Source organism: Cucumis sativus, chromosome 7 (assembly GCF_000004075.3).
Source record: "Cucumis sativus cultivar 9930 chromosome 7, Cucumber_9930_V3, whole genome shotgun sequence".
NCBI classification, from domain to species: Eukaryota; Viridiplantae; Streptophyta; class Magnoliopsida; order Cucurbitales; family Cucurbitaceae; genus Cucumis; species Cucumis sativus.
The window spans coordinates 1677115-1698009 of record NC_026661.2 but is presented as its reverse complement, the minus strand read 5'-3'; the positions used below and the strand labels follow the sequence as shown (position 1 = coordinate 1698009).

At 33.1% G+C, this 20895-nt stretch overlaps 4 protein-coding genes across 7 annotated transcripts; 1 reads left to right on the top strand and 3 right to left on the bottom strand.

Annotated features, from left to right (window-relative positions):
• Positions 1 to 1279: 1279 nt before the first annotated feature.
• LOC101212759 (glutamate--tRNA ligase, chloroplastic/mitochondrial) lies at positions 1280 to 7958 on the bottom strand. Its single transcript, XM_004153708.3, has 13 exons — positions 7522 to 7958; positions 7240 to 7358; positions 6840 to 6961; positions 6503 to 6685; positions 6092 to 6210; positions 5906 to 5954; positions 5710 to 5811; positions 5437 to 5539; positions 5245 to 5308; positions 4912 to 5026; positions 3672 to 3772; positions 2341 to 2497; positions 1280 to 1700 (listed from the first exon to the last, which is right to left on the bottom strand). The coding sequence occupies exons 1-13, from the start codon at positions 7770 to 7772 to the stop codon at positions 1464 to 1466; spliced, it is 1722 nt and encodes a 573-aa protein (XP_004153756.1). The 5' UTR covers positions 7773 to 7958; the 3' UTR covers positions 1280 to 1463.
• A 1778-nt stretch (positions 7959 to 9736) lies between these two features.
• LOC101215459 (protein THYLAKOID ASSEMBLY 8-like, chloroplastic) lies at positions 9737 to 14393 on the top strand. Of its 4 annotated transcripts, none has more exons than XR_969980.2 (6): positions 9737 to 10153; positions 10355 to 11162; positions 11538 to 11661; positions 11935 to 12113; positions 12725 to 12878; positions 13071 to 14378. XR_969980.2 is itself a non-coding variant. In XM_031888911.1 (2 exons), exons 1-2 carry the CDS (start codon positions 9815 to 9817, stop codon positions 10763 to 10765), a joined length of 750 nt encoding a protein of 249 aa, XP_031744771.1. In that variant the 5' UTR covers positions 9737 to 9814; the 3' UTR covers positions 10766 to 11365. The 4 variants fall into 4 exon arrangements, 1 of the variants encoding a protein (XP_031744771.1); XR_004218292.1 differs by having other exon boundaries at positions 10355 to 11224; XR_969981.2 differs by lacking the exon at positions 10355 to 11162 and having other exon boundaries at positions 10043 to 10153; positions 13071 to 14393.
• On the bottom strand, positions 11219 to 12844 carry LOC101213241 (expansin-A16). The gene is made up of 3 exons (XM_004153710.3): positions 12683 to 12844; positions 11886 to 12204; positions 11219 to 11801 (listed from the first exon to the last, which is right to left on the bottom strand). Exons 1-3 carry the CDS (start codon positions 12816 to 12818, stop codon positions 11498 to 11500), a joined length of 759 nt encoding a protein of 252 aa, XP_004153758.1. The 5' UTR covers positions 12819 to 12844; the 3' UTR covers positions 11219 to 11497.
• Positions 14394 to 16340: 1947 nt separating the features above from the next.
• LOC101221709 lies at positions 16341 to 20585 on the bottom strand. Its single transcript, XM_004144854.3, has 2 exons — positions 20132 to 20585; positions 16341 to 16869 (listed from the first exon to the last, which is right to left on the bottom strand). The coding sequence occupies exons 1-2, from the start codon at positions 20464 to 20466 to the stop codon at positions 16596 to 16598; spliced, it is 609 nt and encodes a 202-aa protein (XP_004144902.1). The 5' UTR covers positions 20467 to 20585; the 3' UTR covers positions 16341 to 16595.
• Positions 20586 to 20895: the final 310 nt, after the last annotated feature.

Genomic DNA, 20895 nt, shown 5'->3' with positions numbered 1-20895 from the left:
CGGTGGTATTTACAATTAAACATCTAAAGTTTCCATTGTAGAAATTAAGCCCTAAAATTTCCATCTAAAAATGATAAAAGTTGAATTAGTTTGAAAATTCAATTATAACATTGGTATAAGTTTGAGTGTTTTACTTCTATAATTAAGATTTCGAATGTTAATTACGTTACCAACACTCGTGCCTAAACTAAAAAGTACCTCCATGTATTATAGATAATATGAGTATGCGTTTGATAGCAAAGAAAATATTAGACCAATCAAATTACATAACTTCTAAACTTTAATAAGTTCTTGTTTTTTCTTTTTTGTTTTGAAAAAACTAGTTGATTGAATCAACAAAATTTTCTATTTTTTATTCGTAATTCGATTTCAAAGTTGCCATTTTGAAAAAGATAAAAGTTAGAGATAATATAGATAACTCAACTAGCCAACTTAATAAAATAATAATAACAACTCAATCTGTGCAAAAGTATATATTATAGGTTATAAAAGGAAAAAAAGACCATGAAATGGTCAGAATAAACCTAGCTCAAGTGGCTTATAAACACATAAACACATATAGTTAGACATTCAATTTTGCTTCATAAATGATAAAAAATTAAAAAGAAATATTGAAAGTAAAGAATAGTTTGCCAACGAAGTAATCCTAATTAGGGTAATGATTAGCCAATACATATATAATAAGTCTCAATCATCATCGATCGAACTAAACCATCTACGATAGTATTTTGTGATTGATTGATATGGAGGAAACGTTGCAAAAAAAAAAGGTCAATGTAGTGAATCTTTAAACTAACTCCCTGCGATATTCAAACAATGTGCCTTATTCGACCAAACATTTCAAAAAGACTTTTGACTTCTATAGCTCTTTTGCCAAAGGGATAATCCAAAAAAAAAAAATGGTGGAAACCTTCAAAATTGGCAAAGAACCACTAAACCAATGAATTTCAAGTCTTTTAGAAGAGGAAGCACACTAGCAAGAGAAAACAAAGGGCCAAACTCATAGAAAAAGTATTTAAAAACAAGATTTAAATATTATTTCAGGGTTCTATAGTACTTTCCATCTCATTTTACAAAATTTTAATATACATTTAGGTTATATTAAAGTTTTGTGGTAATTTTCGATGGTTTGAAAGGTGAAATTCATCACTATGGTTTGATTAAAAAAGGAACTTGTAAATATCTATTTGAATGACTGAAAGAATAAAATCCATACTCTTTTCAAACTCAAAATACATTATCTAAGCTATTGTAGGCATAAGAATCACTAATCGGCATGTGCGCAAACTCAACCGAAAATTGGATGCTACCATATTAAATATAGAGAACATCTCATTTGTTAGTTATTTCTTATAATTACAACAACAAAAAGTTAGAAATTATTCAGGCTGAAGATTAATTTATGATGACATATTTCAATGAAAAAGCCGATCAAAAATGGAAAGGAAAAAGAAGAAAAAACCTCAGTTGGGAACAGCCGCAGGTGCAGGTGACTCTACTAGAGGGCTATCCTTGGTCACTGCATCCCAGTCAATTTGTCTAAGAATTTCAAACCTGTCATTCAGTGGCACAAACCCAGCTTGAGGAGCAACGACACCGGACGATCTTGCTTTATGAAGTAAGACGATGCTAGCCCCCATATCAGGGCCATGAATTTTCCCCGTGAGCAACAACCGGAGTGGCATGAAAAGTGATTTTCCCTATTATTGGTGGTCAAGTTCTTTAGATAAGAAACTCAGTTTTCATCAAGTAAGATGAAAAATACACACACATAAACAAAAACAAAAAAACATAAACTAAGCTAATAATTACAAAAGAATAATACTAAGCTGATAATTACAAAACACCATTCGACTTCCTGAGGTGATGTTAAATAGCTCAACTTCACCAACTTCAACGTTATTTAATATTGATGTTTGCACATTTATTGAAAAACTTCATCTATCCCTCTTTCTTACTCCCTCTCTCTAATGTTTTCTAACTCTGGACTAAACAATTTTGCACCTTAAACAGTCTTCCTAACTCCAACATATTGATTTCGAATTTCAGAATTCAACTCATTGTCCCCAAACAGTCCCTTTGTAACTAGATGCCCATAAAGAAGAATTAAATCTAATCAAATCCCAAATATCATCCCCAGACCTCTCCCCACCCACGAAAAATTATACCGTTCCTCTCCAGCCAAATATTTCACATCATAGCAAAAAAGACAAGACTTCCATTGGTGGTCAAATTAGGAAGAGGTGATTATGATTTTCCTAGTAAGTAGTGAATCACATGAAGAAAATACACAAGGAAGTGCGAACACAAATTATGAAATGCCAATGAATTGAAGCATACCTTTCGCTTCAATGATTTTCCAAAACTTTTCACCCATTTCTGCCAGCCAGAAGGGCCCTCTTCAAGTGCATTAAGGATTTCCCCACTATCGTATGCAGTTATGAGGCTCGCTGAAAATTCAGAAAGCTTATCCTCGACAAGAGGCTTAGCTTCGGAACTGCAGGCATCCAACCATTTATTATCTAAAGAGATTGAAAAATCATGGTATATACTTCAGCAAACAACTCTAATAAACTGAACACCCTTGACTTAATGAAAGACTGAGTATGTGGCAAAGTAGTATCTGATTTTTGAAGCAAATAAATTGTCAAGAAGCTTCCTGTACAAGGTATAAAATCTTGGTTGCTAATACCAAAAACTTAATTCAAGTCAAAGAGCAAGCTGGCATATAGCAACAAGCAAGCCTAATACCATTATTATTTATTTCAGATCTTGTATTGTAATTGAAACTACTACACTTTCATCTAAGTATTTTACGAACTACCAAATGCAGACGACTTTAATAAACTGAGCACCCTTGACTTAATGAAAGACTGAGTATGTGGCAAAGTAGTATCTGATTTTTTAAGCAAATAAACTGTCGAGAAGCTTCTCGTACAAGGTACAAAATCTTGGTTGCTGATAACAAAAACCTGATTCAAGTCAAAAAGTAAGCTGGCATCTAGCAACAACAAGCCTAACTCCATTAATTGTTTATTTCAGATACGGTATTGTAATTGAATCTACTATTCTTTCATCTAAGTATTCTACGAACTACCAAATGCAGGGTTGTGAAACTATTTTCATACTGACCACCAGGTTGTAAGGTGAAACAAAATTTTCAGTTTCGTATGATTTCTACAAGCTGATTCCAGTTGTGTTAATAATTGGAATTTCAGTATTGAGGTAATTTTCAGACGATTTTCTACCACTTGCCTTCATCCCTTCCTTCCCTTGTCCCTCCATTTCAATTTCACAACCTTTTTTTTCTTTTTATTTTTTTATGAGAAACAAATATCCTTTTCGTATGAACTTTATAAAAGAAGCGCAAGATGACCAAACCAAAGGGGTTACAGAAGACTTCTCCAATTGGTCGCAACCATCTCTAACCCCTCAACATCTCAAATTCCAACTCAACCTAACCTAAAAGACTACATCAGATAAAATCAATAAGACCGAAAAAATACATATTATAAAAGGAGTGCCACAATGAAGGACAACATTACTTCAAATATCTTAAGATTCAGGGGATTGAAGGAGATTGACTAATATCATAAATTCACCGACTTTGTAGTTTATTCTGCAAAAGAATATCACGATACTAACGACAATATGCACTAAATTCAATGTACCTTGTCAGAGTAGTGTGTAGAGGATAGGACAGAAGGTTTGACAGTGCTTTGTCGGCATCAGTTACCAAGTCAATTGCATCTTTGAGCAGCTGAACTGATTCCTATATATAAAACTAAATCACTCCTCGTGCAATAATTTCATGATTGTAACACACATCATTAAAGAAGAAAAAAAAGAAAGGTTGAAATTCAAATTAACGAAGCATAATTGCCAAGGAAAAATATAACAGAATAAAGCAACCAGCAAAGGCGCAAATGCTCGACCATACTGAAGCACGAATCCTATGTAGTTTTAATGGTTGGGAGAATGTACTTTGCTTTCTTTTTTCAGTACAATAAGTGTGGAGCAAGGAATTGAATCTCCAACCTAAGAGGAGTGAATATCTTCACTGCAAAGCTATACTCGTGTTAGCAAGAAAGTCTCCAAGTAGTCCTGAATGTGTGTATTAGGAACTTAGGTGCCTCTCCAATTTTTCTGTGAATTCATGTAAGGCATGGAATTTCAATTTTTGCAAAGTCTTATCAGATCATGAGGCAGATGACTTAATAGTTCTCCTTGTCAAGCTGCATCTGCAACTAGGCCTTCTTAATCAACAGCTAAAAGGCTCTGATCTTTTGAGCATTCTGAGGGTCATGTCTTGGGTAAATCTAGCTTCTAATCTCTGACCAAAACTCCTCCCCTCCTACCCATTGTTTTCAGTTCAGCCACTTGAAGCAGAAAACTTCCAAGAAAATCAAGTTTTTTGCAATGAGTTATGCAAGCATACTGTCAAAGACTCTTCTGGTCCATGTTTTATCATTACAATTATGCCTCTAATTATTGGAATTAATACAAGGACCTTCCATGATGCAGGGGTGTTAGCCACACCGTAGTAATGGTGCACTTCTATATAGCCAAACTCTAAAGAGAGGAGGATGTCCTTTAAGCCATTGTTGTTAAGGTTGTGATTGTGGGAACTTTAGGTGTAACTAAAGCTTGGGACTTCTAGAAGCAAGTCTGAGGTTGGAAGTTAAATTGAGGAAGATAAATTGCTTCCAGCAGGAATACTCACTCTTTCCTAAACGAAACCTAGACCTTCAATTCCTAAACTTATCCCGTTTCTGTGTTAATTTCTGTAAGCTCCATTCATCCGTACTCTATAGTGCACATATTACTTGCTCTTTTTATGATCATTCTTTTATGCTAATGATGTTTTCAGTTCCCTATCCGAATTGTAATTCCTACAGAATAGGCTCTTACCTCAATAAATGGTCCTTCTGATTCTGTCAGGATACCCGTGCTCTTCCAGCGCTCACCAATAAGCTTGGTCAATTCTTCAGATGGAAGGGCTCTCAAATGCTGACCATTCATCCACCTAGTTTTCACAGATGAGAATGGAAGCTTCCATTAGTTATGAAATCAATTACAATCGTCATTCAAATAAAAATATAGTAGCTAGGTACAACTACAAATGCATCATGACAAAAAAATCAAAATTCTAGTTAAATTGTTAAATAGTTAAACTTTAAACTGCAGGGGTATGCTTCTAAGAGCAAGAAGAATTGTACCAATTTACAATTAAATCATTCTTACCTCAACTTAGTAGAATCAAAAACAGCACCACTTTTGTTTACACGGCTAATTGAAAACTTTTCCACTGTCAGTCCGAGTAGATAGTCAGACAGTAATGCAGAAACAAATTTTAGAAATAGTAGAAATAAAGATTGGAAAGGGAGAAAAAAGATGTAATAATAGAACATTAGAACCACAGAGAGAATCACCAACCAAGTTGTTCGAGGGTAAAAAACTCATTCTCAGTACCATCGCCCCAACCTAATAAAGCCAAGTAGTTAACCATAGCCTCGGGTAGATATCCCATTTCCCTGAACTATAGAGGAGTTATCAGAGATCAGGCGAATTTATTTCTAGTTAAAAATGCATACTCTAATTAAATAAGAATTGTTAGAAAATATGGGAATATATACTAACAGACATCATATATCTCAGAATATACAAGCTTTTGCCCATGGAATAAGACATATGCAGCCGAACGATTACCTGACCAACTGATGTCGCACCATGTCGTTTCGATAGTTTACTACGATCAGGTGCAAGAATTAAGGAAACATGCGCAAAGTAAGGCATTGGGAAACCAAGAGCCTGTAATAGGAGGATTTATTAACAAGAAAAATCAAATTCCTTTGGTTAGCATCTGAGATCAAATACTTGAATGGAAAAGGGGGTATAAGATTACCTTATATATCAGCGCCTGCCTAAGAGTGTTCGGTAAATGTTCCTCCGCTCTGAAAAAAAAAATACTGAGAAAATCAGCTAACAAGTTACAACCTAAAGGAAATTCAACAAGTGGAATGAAATAATCAAATAGAGAATAATAAATGGAACAGTAAGTCCATATGTTTAAGGATGATGCTGTTATTACCTTATGACATGTGAGATGGCCATGGTAGCATCATCAACAGTGACACAAAAATTATAGACAGGTTGCCCATTGCTCCTCATAATTACAAAATCTCCAAGTGTATCCAAGTTCCAACTAACCTTCAGAACACTAGCAAACAAAGTTAACAAGAAGATACAAAATAAGTTTGACTAATGAGGTTTAGGTGAGTAATTATTATTATTTTACAGTGATTGTAGCTCCTCAAATCCTCTGCCCCATGTCATATGCATGTCAAAGAAAAGAACCCCAGAGAAACGGTGCAGGCTCAATTTGCAAGACAAGAGATGACACCCCAACCCATGAAAGGGAGAAGGGAGGACCAGTTACAGAGAACATGCAATCTAGACTAGACAAACTATAGGCAGGATGATGCAAGACAGGAGAACTTACTTCCCCTCGAATGAGATCATTGATTTTCAAACTCCCTTCTTGAGGCACGCGAAATCGGAACGTGTAAGGGGTACCCTTTTCTAATTCTTCCCGTACTTCTTCATTAGTAGCACTGGCCCACTTTCCCATGTATACAGGAGGCAGTTGCTTCAGCTTTGCAACCTCCTTCATTTTTTCTAGTTCCTGAAGAAAATGACATTAAAAATCATTAGGACACCATGCGATGCTGAAGTTATTAGAAATTCAAGATTTAAATTTGAAATTAACTATTGTTTGAAAAGGAATAATGAAAAACACGAAAAGCATAAAACATCACATTTATGATAGATCTGATTACCTCATTTGAACAAAAGCAGCGATATACTTGACCAGATTCTAAAAGCTTCTCCGCGTACTGTTTGTATAGAGCATTTCTTTCTGATTGGCGGTAAGGACCGTATTCTCCACCAACATTTGGACCTGCATACGGTCACATCACTAACAAACTCCTAAAAAATAATGACAATGAAGTAACAAGCTTCATTGATACTACTTCAAAGAATACGACAATCAAGAGTATAACTACCCATTCAGGAATGCTCTAAAAATAGCATATTAACTAGACCATTATGATACTGAGCCACATGAGTCAATCCCGATACATTAAGAAAAAAACGATGAAACGCAGACATTGAAATTGAGACGAAGCAAATGATCCAAAAAGAGCACAGGACTTGTAACTGAAAGAACATAAGCACCTTCATCCCAATCGAGACCAAGCCATGAAAGATCTCTCAACACAGCCTCTTCAGATTGTCGAGTGGACCTCTCCAAGTCAGTATCTTCAATTCTCAGAACAAACTTCCCACCATTGGCCCTAAGACATCGAGTTCATAAGTACAAAGTAAAACAATGACAAACAAGTAAAACCAAACTTCCGCTGAATAGTATAGGTACCAGTAACCAAATCCGGGCACAAAGATAATTGAAAAGCCTAATTTAACAATGAGTTCATAAACGGAAGAGTGAATAAAACCAACCTAGCAAACAAGTAATTGAAGAGGGCAGTTCTTGCTCCACCAACATGAAGATTTCCAGTAGGCGAAGGAGCAAAACGGACTCGAACATCTCCTCCATCAACCTTATCTACAGAAGCCGAAACCGAGAAACTCCTTCGAAATTTTGGGATGCATCTCACTCCAAAATAAAAGTTTGAGCGATGTAGAATTGGAGGATTCAGGATAGGGAAGGCCTTAATCCTCACCCAAGGTGTCCCTGCTATAGTTGCCATCCACCGCCGCCGTCCGGAGAGCTTCGGAGGTCCGACGGAGATGATCGTTTTCCGGCGAGTGATTTAAGGATAACGAAGTTCAACAACGATTGCTAAAGCTAAGCAGCTGAGTTTGTCATTTCTTACCGTACACGATTTCGCTATATGGGCTACGCATCTGCGCACACCAAAATTATCATATTGTAATCAACTTTTTTTATATTTATTTCTTAGTTCAAAACCTTATTTTCTTTTATCAAAAATACATTTTTTCACTAATTTGGTAGCAATTTTTGTAAAAGTTAAGTTTATTTTCTTAGGAATAACAAAATCTATCTTCTTCCTATACTTCAATTTTTAGCAAACTCAAAAAATTTTAAAAATGATTTGTTTTCTTCATTTACTTAAATGTTTTGATGAATTGTTACCAAATTTAAAACGAATAAATTAAATAGATAGAAACCAAAGTTCAAATTCTAATTTTTGTTATGATATATATGCAAGAAGGCAAAGGTCCCACAATAAACAGATAAGCATCACTAGACACAAGCGATGAAAACTATTTAGGGTAAGAATAATGGAGACTTGTAGAAATGCAAAACTATGGAGCTTGTGTGCAATATTGTGAGGAGAGTATTCTGACTATGACAAATATGTTTATAAGTGGCAACTTTCAATGCATGACATGATCTTTGAGGCTTTAGAAATATCAATAGCACCAACACTCAATAGTTTAATCACATCCAAACAATCCGACTCAACCAAGATATCTAAGATTTGTAGTGGAGATATGCTCTCAAGCCCAAAACAAGTCGTCATAGCTTCTAGGAGCTTAATGGCAAGGGACAAACTTAAGACCAACTATGCGAGCACGTCCCAAATTGTCACGAAGTACCCACCATAATTGGATTTTTAATTTCAAGCAGCATCTATATACAACTTCCAAAAAGAAACGAAAGGAGACGGTTAACTTTTCAACAACGGGAAAGTGTTGGGAGAAAGCACCCATTTGTCTTCACCACTAGATATACCACTTTCATGATGAGCTTGAAATATGTATTTGGCTATGGAATCGTGAATTGTCTCTCTATCATCATATTGCCTCTAAAACATCATCATGTTCCTAACTTTCCAAGTAACAAGTATGTCATGCTATCATTATGACCTTATTCAGGTCCACAATAGTCACGTGATAAAAAAATTAAATGTCAAAATCTTGATAGTTCCATTGAGGCTTATGATTCTATAGTACTTCAACAATAGTTGAGATAAATCTCGATCAAACCTCTCTAGTAATAAAACACTCCCACATTATGTACGTTTTGCAATTTTCACTTGATTCCTGCAATATATATACCAAACTATCACAATGGACCCCATTTATGCAATATTAAACTTTGTAGGAAAGATCTTTTGTATAATTAGTTAACAACAAATATTCGTCTTAAGATGAGCTTTAGTCTTTCAAAAGGATTTCCACAAAACAAAGAAGTTTAATTCAATATAGGGTTCAGGGTTTTGGGAGAAACCCACATTCTGATCATCACAACACACGTATGATCATTGAATCCAAAGAATAGTTTGAACATCATCATTAATGAGTGTTACATGAATAAGCTCATTGTTCCAATAACCATTGTTAGAGAATAGATATGCTACATTTCATCCTTGTAATTAAGAGAGAAACCCATATACTTCCCTCTCCAACGGTCACTAAATCATAATATTTTAGTATTTATAAATAATATTTTAAAATCTAAATGTATTATTTGTTTATTTTATTTCATAAAAGTTTTGTTTAAAATAAAAAAAATTGACAAATTATTCAACTTCAGATGTAAAAACCCACAATTCATTAACCTCCATTTTTGAATAAATGTAAATAATGTAAATATTTGGTATATTTTTTACCGTTTCCCTTTTTTTTTTTTTTTTTGTTAGTTAATTTGTAAAGGGTTGATTACTTAACATTATTAATATCCGATTAGGATAGACAGAAAAATCGTGGATGAAGAATAGGGGCGGGAGGGACTTTCGCCGGAGAGGGAGACAGATAACGAACGATGAGTTTCTTAGCAACTCCTTCGTCGCCGACGATTTTCAGTCCGCTACTCAAGTTTCCAAGCTCTGTCGGGACAGCATGCTGCCTGCAACTAGGTAGGGCGGAGGGATATCCGAGAGTGACAATGAGAGGCGGAAGTGAAAACCGGAAGCCACTGCAGAAGGGGAGGAACCTCAGCATCGAAGCAATTCAAGCCGTGCAATCGTTGAAGCGAACGAAGAAAGATTTACAACAGTTGGACCGAGTGTATGATTCCAAAATTAGGCGCTTATTGAAGTTTGATATGTTGGCTGTTCTTCGCGAGCTCCTCCGCCAGAACGAGTGTTCTTTGGCTCTTAAGGTGATTCCTCTGCACTCAACTCTTATGTTTATCTGCATCGTTGATTGATTAGTTATCGAAATTATTCAATATTGCATGATCGGTATCCATTTTTAGAGCTATCCACAGCAATGGTTAGATATTTATGTTTGCTGATTGTGGCTCCTTCAATACGTCTCGCTGATAGTCTGTATTACTGTACTTTCGTTTCACGAGTGTTAGGTTTTCGAAGATGTTAGAAAAGAACACTGGTACAAGCCTCAGGTCTCGCTGTATGCTGATATTATTACAGTATTGGCTAGCAATGGATTGTTCGAACGAGTACAAATTATTCTTTCGTACATGAAAGCAGAGGCTGATTTAGCACCTGAAATTGACGGGTTTAACGCTCTTTTGAAGGCATTGGTTAGTCATAATTTAGGTGAACTGGCGATGGAGTCGTATTATTTGATGAAGGATGTAGGTTGTGAACCAGATAAGGCTTCTTTCAGGATTGTCATAAAAGGATTGGAATCAAAGGGAGAGGCAGTTGATTTAAGAACTGTGAAACAGGATGCACAAAGGCTTTATGGTGAATCACTCGAGTTTTTGGAGGAAGAAGAAGAGGGAGCTACAGCCACATCTATACAATGAGCTGCAGAATCAGGAGTCAAATCATGGAATGGAAGGCATATACAGATGAAGTTCTGGCGAGAAAGATGGAGTTCATTAGCGTTTCCTTTGAAGAAACCTGAAAAGACTCAGAAACTTCCCCTAGATATGAGCTTTAACTGTACGCTGGCTTAAGTCAACCGATGCTTGCAGAGAATCTATGTGATAGCTTTTTGAGTCATGGAAAAATTAATACTAGTGATCTCATGAATGTTGGACGAATTGTCTCAGTTTACTCTCCTCATTCTTTTGCTCAGTTTCTTAAGCTGTTGGGATCCAGAAATTCCAATGCCCTGCTTGGCAGTGTCACTGATTCACTAGTCTGTGCAGAGAAAAGCTGATCATCTTGCAAGTTGCAACATACTCCAGCTCCTATATGGTGAGCATGAGACAAATAAAAGGGGAAATGCTAGACTAGAAGTCTTTAATCCAAAGTGAATGGTACATGATTTCTTTTTCCTCGAAACAAATTATATGTATAACATATGAGGAACGAACCCAGTTAGGGATTGCTACATAGCTTCTGTAAAAACATATATATTAAAGATGAAAATTATGTGGGCTCTATTCCGAGACTGCTAATTTTGTGCCTGATTCTGATGTGTGTTTTTACCCATCATGAGATTTAACATGCCAGTATACTTATGTTCAAGTTCCTAGTTATATTCTATGGGCCTAAGATTTTGATTCTGATTCCTTAGTTGCATAAAGGTTTCAAAATTGTTTCCCTTCAAATGTCTGCCCATACTGCCAGTTTCCAGGTGCAACGCTGTAGGAAGTAAGTGCTCTTCCACTGCTGGAGGTAACTTCAAAAGAGAGAGGTTGTCCGTGAAGATTGACATTGCTTTGCCAGTTCTGTCCCCAGTTCCTTGCCAATGGTATCCATCCTGTTCTTGATCCTTTTACTTTCACTGCCACTAATTCACCATCCATTCCAACATTTGTAATCAGAACTTGAAAGAATCGATAATTCCCACTAACTGTGAATCTCATTCCACCACTTCTGTCACACCTCACCCTACACAAATATTAAACAAGCTTTGTCCACTTAGCTTAGGATGACAATTTGTTTGGATCTATATGCATTTAGTTTGATTTTTACCTCCTATATTGAACTGGCACAATATCTGCTTTCTTCTCTGCTATTTCAGCAAATGCTGCCTCTGACATCTCAAAGTGCTCCTTGGGAAAATTACACCACCCGCCATAATCGGAAGACAAGCCGTAATTAGGAGGACAGAAGTCGGTGGCTGTTAGAATGACAGTCGGGCTTCCTTGCAAGCACCACAAGATGTGATCAACACATCTAAGCTCATAGCAAGCTCCACAGGTACTTCCTCTATTAAACAACATGCTACTCAGTCCAGCGCTGTATTTTCCATAACTTATCTTATGTAGGTCTCCGTAACCACAAGCACCTTCTGCAACATTAGTGATACAGAAAAAGCACTTCAAATACTAATTTCCCTCCCTTCTAGTTACAGTATTACAAACATGTTGTGTGCATGTTTCAAAGTGATGTTGTGAAAGTTTTCAAGTGATTTTGAGAATGACAAAGTAAAAAATACCCTTAATCATTCAAAATCAATTAACGTTCAATTTTACACTTTTATTCACAATTTGAATTATCAAAAGCATATTCACAGTGATTTTGAGCATGAAAATAAACGTTTTTAACAATTTCCAGACACTCCTTAACATGCCCTAAGCCGACCCATTTTCCAGTTTCCAACTTTTGAAGGTGGGGAGAGATTCCTTAAACAAAAGTCTCACGGCCAGCGAGTAGTACGGCAACTCTTGTATACTCAAATAACAACTACAAAAATAAGCTTCTTCAAACCCAGAAAAGCACCATGTTTAAACATGAATGTAATTTCACGAACAAAAGGAAAACAGTACCCGTAACAATTGACCCATCTGTTTCTTTGGAGTATGTTGCAGTAGCAGATATCCATTCTTCATCCTTAGCCGCAAAGATATTAAATGTTTGAAGAAGGACCAAATAGTAGACTATCATAGCTACGAAACCAGCCATTTCAGAAGAATACAAGGCCTCGAAGAAGCCTGTGCTGTGTATGAATGAACTCAAAATGAGGTATATTTCCTTTAGAAATTTGATTTTTTTTTTCCCCTTTAAGAAAAGCACCCCTCTGCCTTCTTTTTCAGTATTCTCCTAATTTCTCGCTGAAATGATAGCAAGGAAGAGCGCAAGCCTCTTTGATTGCTGGAACACTATTCTAAAAAACAAAAAAGAGAATAAACTTTGACAAACCTCTAATTTTTATAGCCCTTTGTTCACATTGGTGGCGCTTTTAACGATGCAAAAGACTAGTCTTCTTATTTTGCCGATAATTGGGGGGACTGAAAGAAGCAAATTTGGAGGGTTCCGTTTTAGCCATTATCAATGTGGGAAGAGCTTGAGGCTTGATGTCAATGGCGGCAGATGCAGAGAGGAAATCCACCCATAAGAAACAGGTATGTGTGTTTTCTCTTTCTCTTTGTATATTAAATTTAACTTTAAAGAGATGCCTTGAAATAAAAGAATAGAAAGAGAAGGAAGGATGGAAGCACTAAATAATGGTATCAAGAAGGCAGAACACAGAAAGTGGGGTATTTTGGTTTTTGATTGTTGGATTTTGGACCCAAATGGAGTTCTAAAAGAAGATGTTTTTTGGTTTTAGGGCTCATCTTTTGATGAGGAAAAAGGGTAGTGGATGTTTCTTAAAAAACAAATACATAATAAAAAGGAAAAAGAAAAGAAAAGAAAAGAAAAGATTATTAGTGGATGGGTCCTTAGAGTTGGAACGTTCTCTGGGCGGGAAACGGTGCTGAAGGCTTATCATTATTAATTATTACGGAAAATATTTTAAGTTACAATAATATCACTTAAAATATTTCTATATAACAAAATGGGGAATTTACTAAAATAGTAGAAAATAGAAGGTTTTTTTATAACAAACTGCAAAATATTTACGCTAGAATAATTTCAAAAAGGGAAAAAGTCCAACTCACTACGAAAAATACAAAAAAAAGTCTTCAATGATACTTGGCGTACCAGTATTACACAAGCGTGTACTCAAATCTAAAAGATCGTGTTTCAATATTTCAACGATTTGTGTGATATTTGATATACGATCTTAAAAAATTAAATAATAAAGAAGATTTATGATCGATTGAAATCAATGATCATGATTTCAAGAAAATATAAAAGAAAAATTGTAGAATAATAAGAGAATAAAGAAAATGAAAAGGCGGCAAAGGGGAAATCTCGAATATTTAAAAAAAATGGAGGGGATATATTACTTTTATATTCTTCAAAAATACTCCTTAGCACACTCAAATATTCGCTCTAGGAATCGTTTTCCTCGTTTATTTTTTTGGCGACTTTATCACCTTCTTCTTTTATTTTTCTTATAACCTTCTTTGTTTATTTTCTTATGTGATTGTCCTTACTTGATGATCCTAGTGATAATATCTTTTCACGTCAAAACTTCAGTTATCTCAATATTTATCAAAGTTATTATATTGAAACTCTATGTATATTTTTTCATATTAAATTCTATAGAATTATATATAGACTATATATACACTGAAATACACATTGATACAAGTTTCTATCAATGTCTATCGCGGATAGGAACAATATTGATCACCTAGGAGTGTTCACGGTTCGGTTTAAAGTTGAAACTCCATCGAATTGCAAAATGCAAAAAAATATCACCTTAAACTGCATCGGGCATGTGTCAAACCAAATTGTTTATGCATAAATAAAATCGAAATCGAACTCCTTATATGCATAAATATTGGAATCAAAATCAAAGTGCATAAAAAATTGTTCTGCCATGGGGACGAAAGCTTCAACCTATATATATATATATAAAAAAAATAAAGTAGTTCAAGTTCAGTTTTAGAATCGGTTTAATTTTTTAAACTGAACTGAACCGCATAAGAAGCAGTTTCGATTTAAACGAAATTAAACTGAACTGCATGCATTCGATTTTGGTTCAATTTCAATTGCAGTTCAGTTTTCAACCATTTTTTTAACACCCCTATTATGATCGATAGAAAAAAAAAACTTCATGTTTTTAATCTCGACCAAACTCGGTCTGAAGATGACTCAAGTTCTGGACTTCTTAACTTATTGCCTTCCATCCCAATCCACTGGGATTAGCTTGAAAAGTCAATCTCTATAACTTTTTGTCTTTCATCCCTGTCGAAAAACACTGAAATTAGTCCCATGATTTTGTGTGTCGGGTATGGAAAGAAAAAAAGAAAACAGGATAATTAATTTTGGTGATTTAGGTTTTCATGGTCTTTTTTTTTTTTTTTTTTTTTTGTATTTTTGACCATTTGTTTTGGGCTTTTACAATAGATAAAGATTTGACGTGGGATGTAAATATTTTGTCTAATAATTTTATTTTAAAAAATCTCACCTAACAAAAGATCACATTTTGTTCATATTCATAATAGATTACAATACATAGGGCTTACTTTGGCAAGTAATTTAGTTGTGTTGAATTGAGTAAAAAAATATGGTGTTTATGGATTAGGTCCTGTTGGTATCCTCTTTGATTCGGTTCTCATGAATTTAAAACTTTCCGTTTGGTTAAGTTTTGCAAATAACCCATAAATCATTATTTTAACGTATTTGAAAGTTAATTTATGTTCTTTCGTTTTCTATTTATTAACTTTGGACATAGATCGAAAACATTTAGGTAATTTAGTTGGCCAAAATAAAATATAATCTCAAAGTCAACGTGAGCTTAGAAAACGGAAGAACATAAATTAACTTTCAAATATGTTTTCGAAGACAAAATATTCTGAGTTCAAATCCTTCACTCCATGTGTTTACTTAAAATATAAACACTCAAATATATATATATATATAGAATCACAATAGCATTAATATCATTTTAATGTGTAAACCTATGACATACAAGAATCAATTATTTGAAAAATCTTTTAGTTTATTTATCCGTGCCATGATTGTATTATAAAGAAGAAACGTACCAAATTTTGATATAATAGAGCCAAAGTTAGTTTATAAGGTTTGAATAACAAAGTGAACATAGCTTTGACTGACATAACCTTTAAGAGGTTGGATCTCTTCTTTCCACGTCAAATAATCATCGAATTGAACTTAGCTTTAATTGGCATAACTTACCTTTTATTAGATCTCTTGTCAATATTGTTCAAAGTAGAAATCAATATTTCCCTCTCTCTTCCATATAACACATGGAGGATCCAAAATTTTGATTAAATTTAGTTAAAATAAGAGGAAGAAAAAAAAAAGAGTAGATTTTAATTAGTATAAATATATTAAATTGATTTTTCCTTAAATGTCAAATATTCAATCCCCCAAAATTTTCCTAATTTACAAGCCAAAAAAAACAAACAAACAATTAGATGATGTCTAAACTAAAAATGTCAAAACCTAATGACAATTCAACCAAACTACAAATTTACTAACACAAACATAACTTTTCACCTTTTGCTATATAATACATACATATATATATATATATATAGTAAAGTCCTAATGTCTTTTAAAATAGAGTGAGCTTACAAAAGATCCAAAAACTATTATTGTAAACAAAGGAAAGGCAAACTATCCACATCAAAATTCATTCACAGCCACACTATTTTCTCTTTCCAATTAGCTTTGCAAAATTTTGTTCATGTGTATGACTTAGAAACTCTAATTAATAATCTCTCACAAGACATCAAATAATTAAAGAATACATGTTTGGGATTAGCCAATGGGAAAATATGCCAAAATTGTTTCTGATGTGTTGTTTTCCAGTCTCCCTTTCTACGTAATTACATCTTTCAAACTAACAATGCAAATGGAATCTTCTTCTGTACTATCTTCAGTCATTCTACTGCGATCGTTGTTTTCTTCGTCATTGGTAATACTATCGTACTTTTTGTATCTCTTATTATTCTGGTTATTGACCTTATGGAAATTATAAAGACTGAGGGTTGTTTGATCTAAAGTTCCTTCTCGGTAAACAAAATTACCGCCTTCTTCGTCCATTCGACGCCACTTCCTATTTCGATCATGGTTTCGATACAATGGCAAACCTCTACAAATAAACAACATAAATTTTGTTTTAAAGAAAATATGCACTTGTTCATATTGATGACTTGTATTTAGACTCATGACTTATGGGGAAGAAACAATTTACATGTAAATCAAAACACATCCAAATATCAATAGTTCTAATTGAAAGAGTGTCACACAAAACATGTATTGCAAAGCATTTAGAATGATATATTTTTATATAAAAATACTTTTACATAAAAAAAAAAATCATAAACAAAAAGTATTTTTAAAAAGTTAATTAATTATAAAAATATTTGTCATGGAAAAAATATTTCAAAGAGATTACTAAAAGTATATATATAAAGTGAAAATCCTCTTAATATACGCCTTAAAAAGAAAAGGAGAAAAATAGTATAGGAAATATGAAATATAAAATATAATGATAAATTAGTATATAAAGGAAAGAAATCTAATATAAAATTTTGCTATATTTGAAAGTCTTTTTCTTTAAATATAAATGACAAAAGTATATAAAATAAATAAAATGTAGTAAAATTTTAAATTCTATTCGTCAATTAAAATGTCGCTATCTCAAATTCACATATCTTTTGTACCAATCTCATTTAAAAAAAGTAAAAAATTATTTAGCAGTAAATTATTATTAAAATTTAAATACAAAAATAAATGCAACTCGAACAATTTTCCGAAAAGACTAACTAAAAACACGATTGGTTAACATAAATCACAACTATAAAACTTTTATATGATTAATTACGATTTAATTGCACATTAACAATTTGAATTTAGAGAGAAATTACTCAAGTTTTTCAAGCCGAATGAAATAATTATTTATAAAATTATTCAAACATGTGTATGTGTAATCTAAAATTCAAACATATATTTAGATTATGTACTTTTCCTTGATACTAATTTAAACACATACATTATGTTGACTACTGAACAACATTAACATTAAATTATTTGTAATATATATATATATCTACCTCCCCAACTTAGAACTTCAAATCATCAGTAGATTTATAGAGATTCTAAGTCTTAGCAGCAAGATTTTAATACTGATAGCATCATTACTTATTTTTAATTTCTTTACCTCTTCCTCTTCCTCTTCCTTTATATACTTTCGAAAATGATGTAATCTTAAATGATTGGAGGTATCTAATTTATGAAAAATATGTTGGTTTTTCTATTATTGATTTAATTTTATGAAAACTAATTTATTCAAAATATGATGTAATCTCATTTATTATCTATTCTATACATCATATATTACACAAACACACACAATCAAATCCTCCCTATGATAGAATAGAGACATAAATGCGATATTTAATGAAAATTGACAATCTAAATTTTGACAACTAAGATATTTAATGAAATTCGAAACATTAAAGTTGACAATTTAAATTATAAAAGATAATAATAAGAAATACCAAAGAAAAGAAAAGAAAAATCAATGAACTTAAACGTCAAAAGATCAAAACAATAGAAAAGCACATTAAAAAGTTCAATGATAAAATAAATAAATTTAATAGAAAAGGGAAATGTGGAAATAAGTAATTAATTAAAAGTGCTTATTTTTTGTGGTCATGTGTTAGGTGATAAATGCAAAGGCAGCATGTGAAAGTTAAAAGTCTGCATTACATTTTACATGCAGACGTCGAGTTTCGTGCTGTCCAATACTTAAAAACATTTCCTCTTAGCTAATATTATTAATTCATTTTTTCACAAAAAAAAAAAGTAATAAATATTTGGTTAAAAATACTAATAAGTCAAAAAAAATTGTATAGTAAGAAAAAATTATGATTATTTTATTAATCCACTTGCATAATTTTTCCAAACAATAAATTTATAATATGTTAAAAATACCATTTATTTTATTTTATTATTGCCTATTGGGTATTTTGATATAAAATATTTTCCTAAAAAGAATTATACCTTTTCAGCAGCAAATTTGGTTAAATAACAATTTTTATTGTTTGGAGTTTTCTTTTTTCCATTACAAAAATAATTGTGTATCTAAAACTACTTATTAGTGTTTAATCATGTCCAATTTTTATTTATCATAAAATTAAGAAACATAATTCAAACATTTTACTTTCTTAACTGCAAATTATTATCAATCAAATTTGATAAAAGATTAAATGTATTGGAAGTACACTAAACTTGAGAGCACAGATTATACACAGACACATGAATATATTTCTAATACGTTCTTAATTGTTTTCTAAAAAATTATATACTAAAGAAATCAAAATCATTTGTAGAAAGTTGTAAGAAACACGTTACATTTTTTTTTTCTGAAAAGATAGAAATAGGAAACATCAAATCAAATGTCATATAGTAATTAATAAAAACAAATATAATAAACTAAAGTAGAAATCAATTGGACATAATATTACAAAAATACTTAGTCAATTTGAATTATATATATATATATATATATATATATACAAACATAACAAATATACCATTTAAACATTAAGCTAATTATTGTATCTACTGAAACCATAAATTTTCATAACTTAAATCAATTTAAACCCTTAGTTTTGAAGAAGAGTGTCAAATTAAAACATAATTGAAGGTTTTGATGGATATATTTATATAATTTCATGGTTTAAATGGATGAAAGTGGAAAGGGATGGTTGAAATTTTTCAGGTAAGGAGTCGGAGAGAAGAAGAAGAAAATCGTCCAAAATTGACTTTTCATACTTGAAGAAAAAAGGATGCACTTTAATATCTTTACCATCTATGAACGTAAAATAATAATAATAATAATAACTAACTTTACATATAATATGATATGATTTTGTTTTAATTTTTCTATTAAAATTTATTAGAGTAACAAAAAAAAAAAAGAAAGAAAAAAGAGGTAAACGTTGGCTCGAAAGAAAGAATCAAAGATTTACTGTTATCGATAAAAACAAAAATTAATGGAAAAAAATACTGTTAATCACAGAGTAGAATCAAGTTGAAATATCGAAACATTGTTGGAGTTCATCAAATTCAAAAAGAGAAAAAGAAAGTCAGAATATGTTGTGTTTTCAGTTCATATTCATCAAATCGGTAGTCAACTATAAATCTTCCAAAATCAGAGTTGAAAATTTTGAAAAAAACAGCAATCAATTTCGAAAAAGACTTGAAAGTATAAAAAGAAAAAGGCGGTGAAGGAATTAAGAAGAATCATTCAAAATCAACGAAAATCGGAACAGCACAGAGAAATTTCCACAGAATAAAATTAAAGAAATAAAGCACAAAATCAAAATGATTAACAACATTGTTACCTAATATGGAAGAGATCGGAGATATCAAACTTCTCGAGATAGAAATTGACGGCGTCGAGAAATGCTCTGTAAGTATAAATGTGAAGACCGTCGATTCTCGGATACGGAAGTCGCGGCGTTGGCGGGGAAGGAGAAACCGACTTGGTGCGGCAATCAGCGGCGGAGTATTTATAGGATTTCCAGGAGATTCCGGCGCCGTTGACGGCGGGTTCTAGGGCGATAAAGCCTAGAGTAGCCATGATAGGTTCGAGCTCGTCGTGCGTCATGATTGGCTTGAAGGTTTTGGTGAACCAAACGGCTAATTTACGCATGGACTCCCTGAGGCAGTCCTCCATAATGGAGAGGGGTGAAGCTCCGGGGGCTGAATAGGAAAAATGAGAGGGGAAGGGGGATGAGGGTGGGGGAGAAGGGGGAGAAGAGGGAGAGGTTTTGAAGAGGTTTCTTTGGGAGGAAGGGATCTTGAATGAATGTAGGGATTTTAGGGAGAATTTTTGGAGGGTGCTACTTTGATGGGACTATTTCTTTCTTTTGCCCTCCAACTTCCTTTTATATTACTCCTTTGCCATTTCCTTTTTCCTTTTTGGTTTCACCAAAATCAATTTTAGTTTTTTCTAATTAACAAAAAAATAATAATAATCCAAACATGTTTCCTCTCTTTATTTTGATATCCGATCCCGACAGCCTACGCCACCTTAACTAATCTCACGACATAATTTGCTAAAAAACTCACAACTTTGGCCACCTCAACTAATCTCACGATACAA